General features: G+C 38.5%; 1 protein-coding gene across 1 annotated transcript; it reads left to right on the top strand.

Moving 5' to 3' along the window:
- Nucleotides 1–1,576: 1,576 nt before the first annotated feature.
- On the top strand, nt 1,577–10,208 carry LOC103517312. The gene is made up of 8 exons (XM_026829450.1): nt 1,577–1,845; nt 2,211–2,359; nt 4,381–4,574; nt 5,568–6,103; nt 7,476–7,548; nt 7,859–7,990; nt 8,414–8,655; nt 9,974–10,208. Exons 1-8 carry the CDS (start codon nt 1,633–1,635, stop codon nt 10,082–10,084), a joined length of 1,650 nt encoding a protein of 549 aa, XP_026685251.1. The 5' UTR covers nt 1,577–1,632; the 3' UTR covers nt 10,085–10,208.
- The last annotated feature ends 241 nt before the right edge of the window (nt 10,209–10,449 follow it).

Raw genomic sequence — 10,449 nt, 5'->3', positions numbered from 1 at the left:
ATTTTGTGCAACGAAGATTTTATATTGTACCTACTACCTACCTATGTAAAATTAATTTATAATGTATCTACCTATATAAAATTAATAGATTGTTATTTTTTTATTTATTGATATTGACACAAATGTGTTACTTTTCTTTTCTTTTTCAAAGGACAACTTGGAATGGAGGGTTTAAGGTTTACCACGAATAGGTATTTTTCATTTAGTTTTTTTTTTTCTGTTTACTCTGCAATAAATTATCAAGTGGTGTCTCAGTGCACGGTTATCGCAGTGGTAACGTGCTTGTTTGCAGAAGGTCTCGGGTTCGATCACCACCATCGACAAAACTTTTGTACTCATTTTTCAACAGGAAATATTTAAAATTTAAACGCGCTCTCTGGTGTTCTCGTGTTGATCCAGCGCTAAATAGCTACTAAATACAGTGTCGTATCCAGGAATTTGTCGAGGGAGGGGGTTCTTCAAAGATTCTCTCCAGACTCTCCACACCATTATTTGTAGATTGTGTAATATCAGACAAAATAATGATGATGTCAGCTTTTCGAAAATAAATGGTCAGGTCAAAATCAAAATGGGGCCCCCTCCTCGGGTCAAAAGTCCACTGGTAGTCATTCCAAGTAAGATTTGATGTTTATTATTACTTACCTATCTATGACAGTGTTAAAGTGATGTAAAAATTCATTTCGTTTTATTTTTACATTAACTTCAGTTGAATTAATTAATTTTGAAGAAATGTTTTGAGTTTCAAACATTGTAGGATACCTAACAGCTTTTTGCACGACATTGACTTCTCTCTCTTGCTCTTTCTCCATATCCCAATCAATATTGAGGAGGGAGAGAGAGAGAAATAGATCGATAGATAGAGAAAACATACCCATCATTGTCAACAAACACCACCTATTTGTTGGTCATCCCATATTGAAAACATTGGTGTGTAAAGATTGCTTTAAATTCTATGGTGACGGAAACTTTGACCGTGGGGATGATGGAGTAGACCTGTATTGTCGCTGGTGTGCTGAGGGAGGCACTCTGTTTTGTTGTTCAAACTGCCCCAATGTTTTCTGTAAGGTAAGTACTTAAACTCCTTGTACAATGGTAAGTAAATAAAAATTAAACAAATGGGGATTCTTTGTGGTTAAACAAGTGCTTTACAATTTCTCTGAGCATTTCAGAGCTTTTCGTTTTCATATTCCATTCATTCGCCCCAATGTTTTCTGTAAGGTAAGTACTTAAACTCCTTGTACAATGGTAAGTAAATAAAAATTAAACAAATGGGGATTCTTTGTGGTAATAATACTTTTTGTTTTATTTTTACAAATAAATATTGCAGAAAATTATTACAACAAAGATAAACAAGAAAATAAAGAAGGATGGTATGTTCATTAATGAATGTGGGAAAAGATGTGGGAGACACTACAGAATGGGCATGTTATGACACAAAGTTCAATGTAGCAGTTTCTTAATAACCATAAGAACAAAAGAACACACATATTTTTTTTCCTTTAATAATAATTGATTTGAATTACCTACTATGTAGGTAGGTGAAATACTTTTGAGTAAACAGTGAAGCTCAAGAACTACTGTTTTTCTTCCACAGGGCGACAGATCATAGCACGCTCATATTCTCACTGCACAATGTGTGACGAACACATACCCATCATTGTCAACAAACACCACCTATTTGTTGGTCATCCCATATTGAAAACATTGGTGTGTAAAGATTGCTTTAAATTCTACGGTGACGGAAACTTTGACCGTGGGGATGACGGAGTAGACCTGTATTGTCGCTGGTGTGCTGAGGGAGGCACTCTGTTTTGTTGTTCAAACTGCCCCAATGTTTTCTGTAAGGTAAGTACTTAAACTCCTTGTACAATGGTAAGTAAATAAAAATTAAACAAATGGGGATTCTTTGTGGTAAAGCAAGTGCTTTACAATTTCTCTGAGCATTTCAGAGCTTTTCGTTTCCATATTCCATTCATTAAGTAAAAATCACAACCATTTATTACACATTTACAACCAGGTAGTTTGTCAAGCCCACTAAGCTGAGCACTCATATTCAAAGCCAAGGAAAAAAAAACTGACTACTAGGAATACTGATGTTCAAGCCTTGGACAATACCACAGAGGTTGCTATATTTCAAATCATACAAGTATATGATGTATTCACGAGGTACAACTTATAAAACATACCTACTGTATATTTTTCCATATTAGAAATGTGTGCGGCAAAATTTGGGCATTGCTGAAATGAAGAAGGTGAACGATGCATCAAGTTGGAGTTGTTATGTATGTGAACCCAAACAGCTGTGGGGCTATCGAGGCATGTTTTCTACCATTTCTCAACTCCTGACTGATTTTAGGACGTAAGTAACTTTTTTCTATTCTCCTCAAGATGTCTTTGCTCTTCTTTTGGGGGCACATTTTCTGAGCAACTTTGTAAACTGCACTTTACCATGGAGTAGGGAATATCATTGGCTTGTTGTCTGAAACATTTTTGAAGTCATGTTTCATGTGTGTGTAGAAAATATTGACCTTTTTTTCTGCATGCAGAGAAACAAGTGGAAAGTTGTTTTATCATTTAGAAACAAGTATATCCAGGGGTTTGTTTATTTGTTAAATAAAAAAAAAATAAGTCTTTTTTATTTTATTTATTATTATTCTATTTTTTACTTTCTATTACCCTTACGTATAGGGAACCTATACAAGGTGATGAGAAAGTATTGCAATCGGTCCAAATTTTCAAAATCGGGAAATGGGTGAAAATATCCGTTTTGGGGTCCCCTGATTCCAAAAAATAAAAAGTGTTTTATATGCCCATGGCATGTATTCTTTTAACGTACGTACAGTCCACGTCAACTGGGAAGTCGATGGAGCGCATGAAGGGAGCCGGCACATTCTCAACTGTAAGATCGGACAGGTTCTAAAAGATTCACCCATTCGATTCGGCGTGAAAAATCCCATGGGATCAACTTAATCTCAACATGCCTTACTTGTTAATCAACGAGCATATTTTCTGACGATTATTGCAAAAAAGTGGTTTTTAGCCCATAGTCTGTAACGTACGGTACGTACGCACGTACGTTACGTACTACAGGTTTAAATAGGAAAAAGTAGAAAGTTTTGAACAAAATATCTCAAGAACGGTTTCGTCATAGAGAGAGATGAAAATTTGGGTATGCTATCCCGGTATGGTCCAAGGAACGCGACTGTAACAATTTGGTAAAAATCGGATAGTCACCCATCCAGATATTAACCAAAGTAATTGTTACTCAACCCTCATTTCGTGGAAAATGTTGAAAAGGTTGTGAACAAAATATCCCAAGAACGGTTTGTCGTGAAGGGATGAAATTTGGTATGATATACCGATATGTTCCAAGGACGCGACTAACAATTTGGTAAAAATCGGACAGTCACTCATCCAGATATCAACCAAAGTCAATGTTGCTTCGAACTTAAAAAAAAAAAAAAATCCAAATTTTTCCATACTTTTTATGATTCCTTATTTGGTACACGTGGAGTATTTTAAGATATAAAATTTTTGGACTTGGAAACATTTTCAAAGAAAAAAAAAAGTTCAATTTTTTATACTTTTAAATGATCTCTCATTACATAGGGAGATTGGGGAGTATTTTAAGATAGGAAATCTTTGACCAAGCCTATTTTTGGACTTTGAAAAATTTTCAAGAAAAGTTCAATTTTTGGACACTTTTAAATGATTCCTTATTACATGGGGAGTATTTTGAGATATAAAATTTTGACCACCTAGGGAATTTTTTTTTCTTTCAACTTTTTTTTTCTTTCTTTAATTATTTACGGACATATCACTGAAGTTAAGATACGTTGACCATGGTCGGTATTTGGATGGTAGAATATCAGGGAATATTTTTCAAATCCATTTTCCCCCCTTTTTTCTTTACTTAGTCATTAGGGAGCGCTTAGCGCGACCGTATTTTCTCGAAGCGAAAAGCCAATCGGGAGCGCGGAGCGCGACCTTATTCTCTCGAAGTGCGAAGCCAACAGGGAGCGCGCAGCGCGACCATATTCTATCAAAGTGCGAAGCCAATAGGGAGCGCGTAGCGCGACTGTATTCTTTCAAAGTGAGAAGCCAATGAGGAGCGCGTTGCGCGATCGTATTGTTTCAAAGTGTGAAGCTAATGGGGAGCGCGTAGCGCGACCGTATTCTCTCAAAGTGAGAAGCCAACAGGGAGCGCAGAGCGCGACCTTATTCTTTCGAAGTGCGAAGCCAACAGGGAGCGCGCAGTGCGACCATATTCTATCAAAGTGCGAAGCCAATAGGAACTGTATTCTTTCAAAGTGCGAAGCCAATGAGGAACCTGCTAGTCTGTAATATATTAGAAAGTTGTGTGATGATTTTGTTTTGTAGCGGCAATGTCTTGATACCAGACTCGGAGAAAGACACGGATTTGGCCGGCTGCTGTACGTTTAGTCAGGATAAGAAGCAGCTAGTAAAGAGCAACAAGCTTCTGAACCAATACTGTCCTGGTGTTATTATACCACAGGTCAAAATCAAAATGGGGCCCCCTCCTCGGGTCAAAAGTCCACTGGTAGTCATTCCAAGTAAGATTTGATGTTTATTATTCAGGTCAAAATCAAAATGGGGCCCCCTCCTCGGGTCAAAAGTCCACTGGTAGTCATTCCAAGTAAGATTTGATGTTTATTATTACTTATCTATGACAGTGTTAAAGTGATCATTCATTTCATTTTATTTTTTACATTAACTTCAGTTGAATTAATTAATTTTGAAGAAATGTTTTAAGTTTCAAACATTGTAGGATACCTAACAGCTTTTATTTTGCACGACATTGACTTCTCTCTTTTGCTCTTTCTCCATATCCCAATCAATACACCCAAAACACGTCCACACTATTTTCATTCACCATAGGGCTGATTGAGAGCCTGACCCAAATGGGAAATGGTACACCCAAAACACGTCCACACTATTTTCATTCACCATAGGGCTGATTGAGAGCCTGACCCAAATGGGAAATGGTAAAGAAGAAGAAGAAGAATTGGAATGAATTACTAAAATACACAATCTGACTAGACTGGATTACTTTATTTCGAAAATGGACTAGAATCAAAACTAGGTATCTAATACAAAAAGTATTGACATACTGAAAATTGAGAAAGAAGTCAAGGCGAGTTAAGAATAAAAGTAAAGTACCATTCTATGATAAATCTCAAGAAATTGATGAATTACTAAAATACACAATCTGACTAGACTGGATTACTTTATTTCGAAAATGGACTAGAATCAAAACTAGGTATCTAATACAAAAAATATTGACATACTGAAAATTGAGAAAGAAGTTAAGGCGAGTTAAGAATAAAAGTAAAGTACCATTCTATGATAAATCTCAATAAAATTAAGATTGAAAAGTTTCTCGAGACTAAACATTTCCTTACAGATAACCTATTTGTCTGTCTATTTGGATTTAGTATGATTGAGCTTAAATTATCACTATTAGGCATAATAAAACAAAATCGTTTCTAAAAGTTAATAATAGATAGAGAAATCGTAAGTAAATGATTTCATGTGTTTGTGTACAGATTACTCAAACCAGTCCCGTGTAGAAGAGGAGGAGCCTGGGTCTCAAGTGAGTGACTTCTTTGCCAATGGTCATTTCCTAGAGGCTGCCCTCACTCAGTCTCAATCTCCCCCGCTCATCCCCACCCCGACCATAGCCCCAACCCCACAGCCCCGCATACCCATGGCCCCGGGGACTTATATCCTTGTCCGACAACCCAGTCCCCGCACTCAGCTCATCCGACCCAAGAACCTATCCATGCTACAAGCAGCTCCCTACAAGCGGGCCCCATACTCTCCGAGACAAAGTATTCCTCCTGGCCCGAGACGACATACACCGAACATCCTACGATCTCAGCAACGCATGCCTAGCTTGCAATATAACAAGCCCCGGGCACAAACCCCAGGCCCTCGGTCTAATGTATCCTATGTGGTGCGGGCTCCCAGCCTACCTGCACCGGCCCCTCACAAACCCAATGCCATAGCCAGCCCTGTCGTACAAAGTGGAGCAGGGAAGGAAATACCAACCGCGGATTGGTTCAATAATGTGTTGGACCAGGCACTACTCTCTGCAGATTTCTACAAGGATGAACTCGTCAGGCTCAAACTGAACAATGTGTCATTACTCCTAGGTAAGTAAAGGGTGTCCCAATAAGAACGCAAGATTTGATTGCTTTATGAAGCATGGTTCACCGTGGAAAAAAAAAAGGACTTCTTAGATGATTTGAGAAGTAGACATTCTGAAATTTTGTATGGAACAATAATCAGACAAATAACATCCTCGACTTTGATGGTACATTCGTTCCCTTTTGACAAAATTTTCGATTAAAAATTCACAAAATTTTCGATTAAAAAATAGGGTCGGCGTTTCTTGTCAGCCCCTTCCCGTTTTCGTTTGAAAATAATGTGAATTTATTTGAACTGAACTTTTTCCTCCTTCCCAGGTAACAATATAGATAGGCGAACAGATCCCCGCGTAATATCTACTGTACGGAAACTCAACTGGATCATGAAGAGTATGTTGGAACAGGGACTAGATATACGCCGCACTGTATCACGGATGTATCCTAAGACAGGTGAGATACATAGTGTCCTAGAATTATATGCTTAAATCGTTTTTCTCAGAGCCTGTTAGACGTCGACTAGATATACGTCGCACTGTATCACGGATGTATCCTAAGACAGGTGAGATACATAGTGTCCCAGAATTATATGCTTAAATCGTTTTCCTCAGAGCCTGTTAGACGTTATTCGCAAAGTCCGTCACATTTTCCGATTCGCGGATTTCGCGAACAACGCGCTTATCGCAAACAGCGAAATATTGGACCCAAAAAAACAACCCCTACTCAAAGTTGTGACTGTGTCGAAAAATGATTAGCTCATCCCAATAAGAAATTTAGTCAATAACCTTTTCTTATTTACAGACACGCAGGCAGAATCCGTGAACTTGGCTAAGCAGTAGAAATTGATTGGAAAGGAAAATACTGACACAGGAAGAAAAAGTTTAGCTTACTAGGGATGTGTGATATCACTGCTACATATCTCGAGTCAAGAGTAGAGGGTAACTACGAGGATGTTCTCAACTGTTCAAGTACTTTTATTTGTTATTTCTGTTCAGAACTCAGGAGACTCAGCAGGAAAAGAGGTGTTTCTACCTTTACCTTCCCTTTTAAAATTTTAAATTTTGCAAATTTAGCAAAAATCAAAAACACCAAATTAAAAGAAAATAGAAATAAAAAATTTGAAAGGGGTGGGAAAAGAGGGTAGAAAAAAGAAGAGCGTATTTTTCAGATGAAAATACGCCTAAAATACTCGAATCTCATTGGTGGAAAACGACGGCAACGGAAAATGTCGGTCGTTCACGGGAGCCGAAAATTTAAAATTTGTAAACAAGAGGTCAAAAGTCAAAACTTGAAGAAAATTTTGACCAGGCACTACTCTCTGCAGATTTCTACAAGGATGAACTCGTCAGACTCAAACTGAACAATGTGTCATTACTCCTAGGTAAGTAAACGGTGTCCCAATAAGAACGCAAGATTTGATTGCTTTATGAAGCATGGTTCTCTGTGGAAAAAAATGGACTTCTTAGATGATTTGAGAAGTAGACATTCTGAAATTTTGTCTGGAACAATAATCAGACAAATAACATCCTCGACCTTGATGGTACATTCGTTCCCTTTTGACAAAATTTTCGATTAAAAATTCACAAAATTTTCGATTAAAAAATAGGGTCGGCGTTTCTTGTCAGCCCCTTCCCGTTTTCGTTTGAAAATAATCTGAATTTATTTGAACTGAACTTTTTCCTCCTCCCCAGGTAACAATATAGATAGGCGAACAGATCCCCGCGTAATATCTACCGTACGGAAACTCAACTGGATCATGAAGAGTATGTTGGAACAGGGACTAGATATACGTCGCACTGTATCACGGATGTATCCTAAGACAGGTGAGATACATAGTGTCCCAGAATTATATGCTTAAATCGTTTTTCTCAGAGCCTGTTAGACGTTATTCGCAAAGTCCGTCACATTTTCCGATTCGCGGATTTCGCGAACAACGCGCTTATCGCAAGCAGCGAAATATTGGACCCAAAAAAAACAACCCCTACTCAAAGTTGTGACTGTGTCGAAAAATGATTATAGCTCATCCCAATAAGACTTAAATCGTTTTTCTCAGAGCCTGTTAGACGTTATTCGCAAAGTCCGTCACATTTTCCGATTCGCGGATTTCGCGAACAACGCGCTTTATCGCAAACAGCGAAATATTGGACTCAAATAAACAACCCCTACTCAAAGTTGTGACTGTGTCGAAAAATGATTATAGCTCATCCCAATAAGACATTTAGCCAATAACCTTTTCTTATTTACAGACACGCAGGCAGAATCCGTGAACTTGGCTAAGTTGCACAAGATGAAGGGTTTACCCTATGTATCTCCTGGTAGTGTTGCTGCTACTCCTGCTCTGGTACCTCTGGCTACTCCAGCCCGGGTAATACCAGCATCACCGGTAACCACTACACCGTACTCCGCTATGAATGGAAACAACAAGACGGCCACTAATAGTGATGTAGTAGACCTTGTGTCGGATGATGAGGATGACTCAACGCGCAAGGTTTGTTGTTTTTATTTTTAAAAGAGGTTTGATAGAGGGAACTGTAACTGCTGAGGTATGAATGGAAACAACAAGACGGCCACTAATAGTGATGTAGTAGACCTTGTGTCGGATGATGAGGATGACTCAACGCGCAAGGTTTGTTATTTGTTTTTATTTTTAAAAGAGGTTTGATAGAGGGAACTGTAACTGCTAAGGTCTTATCATGGAAACAACAAGACGGCCACTAATAGTGATGTAGTAGACCTTGTGTCGGATGATGAGGATGACTCAACGCGCAAGGTTTGTTGTTTGTTTTTATTTTTAAAAGAGGTTTGATAGAGGGAACTGTAACTGCTAAGGTCTTATCGTCCCCAAAATCAAAGAGAGAAGAAAGACAAGATAGGAGAAAGCCAGCCGTTCCGAGAACGAACATTACCCCATGAGGAATCAGTATAAAAACCACCCCAGTAGGAGAGAAGAAAGACAAGATAGGAGAAAGCCAGTCGTTCCGAGAACGAACATTACCCCATGAGGAATCAGGATAAAAACCACCCCAGTAGAAATCGAACCCGCGGCCTAGCGCTTACAAGGCAAACATGCTACCAACTAAGCTAACTAGGCTGGCTTTGTTTCATTTTTATTGTGACATATTGAAATTTCGTCCGTTTTACCAGTTTTCCTTACGAGGATGTGTGCACCCCAAAACAGCCACCAGTCCATATGCAGATTTTGGGTTAAATCTTGTAAAGTTGTATGGCTCATTTCTCGTAACTTTCGAGTCACTTTTACCCTGGCCCCCCTCAAACGTATACATGAGTTCATTCCTTTGATTTATCAATCAATATTTTTCTCTCTCGATTGATGGGTATATTGTGCTTTATAGCACCCAGCCAGAAGCTGACTGTTATTATGTTTTATGGTTGGTATCATTTTTATTGTGACATATTAAAATTTCGTCCGTTTTACCAGTTTTCCTTACGAGGATGTGTGCACCCCAAAACAGCCACCAGTCCATTATGTACATATGTATGCAGATTTTGGGTTAAATCTTGTAAAGTTGTATGGCTCATTTCTCGTAACTTTCGAGTCACTTTTACCCTGCCCCCCCTCAAACGTATACAATACATGAGTTCATTCCTTTGATTTATCAATCAATATTTTTCTCTCTCGATTGATGGGTAGGTATATTGTGCTTTATAGCACCCAACCAGAGGCTGACAGTTTGTTAATATGTTTTATGGTTGGTATCAAATGCTGGGAATTGACTATCTGTCAGGTCATTTTCCTAGAATATGTTTTATGAAAATAATACATAATTATTTCTTCTTCTGCACAGACGGGTCACGCGTTCTTCAAGCAGAATCACGCCATCACCATACATACCCATCATTGTCAACAAACACCACCTATTTGTTGGTCATCCCATATTGAAAACATTGGTGTGTAAAGATTGCTTTAAATTCTACGGTGACGGAAACTTTGACCGTGGGGATGACGGAGTAGACCTGTATTGTCGCTGGTGTGCTGAGGGAGGCACTCTGTTTTGTTGTTCAAACTGCCCCAATGTTTTCTGTAAGGTAAGTACTTAAACTCCTTCCTTGTACAATTGTAAGTAAATAAAAATTAAACAAATGGGGATTCTTTGTGGTAGTGATGAGGATCAACGCGCAAGGTTTGTTATTTGTTTTTATTTTTAAAAGAGGTTTGATAGAGGGAACTGTAACTGCTAAGGTCTTATCGTCCCCAAAATCGAAGAGAGAAGGAAGACAAGATAGGAGAAAGCCAGTCGTTCCGAGAACGAACATTACCCCA

Source organism: Diaphorina citri, unplaced genomic scaffold (genome assembly GCF_000475195.1).
Source record: "Diaphorina citri unplaced genomic scaffold, Diaci psyllid genome assembly version 1.1 scaffold1807, whole genome shotgun sequence".
NCBI lineage: Eukaryota > Metazoa > Arthropoda > Insecta > Hemiptera > Psyllidae > Diaphorina > Diaphorina citri.
This window is presented reverse-complemented; position numbering and strand designations above follow the sequence as displayed.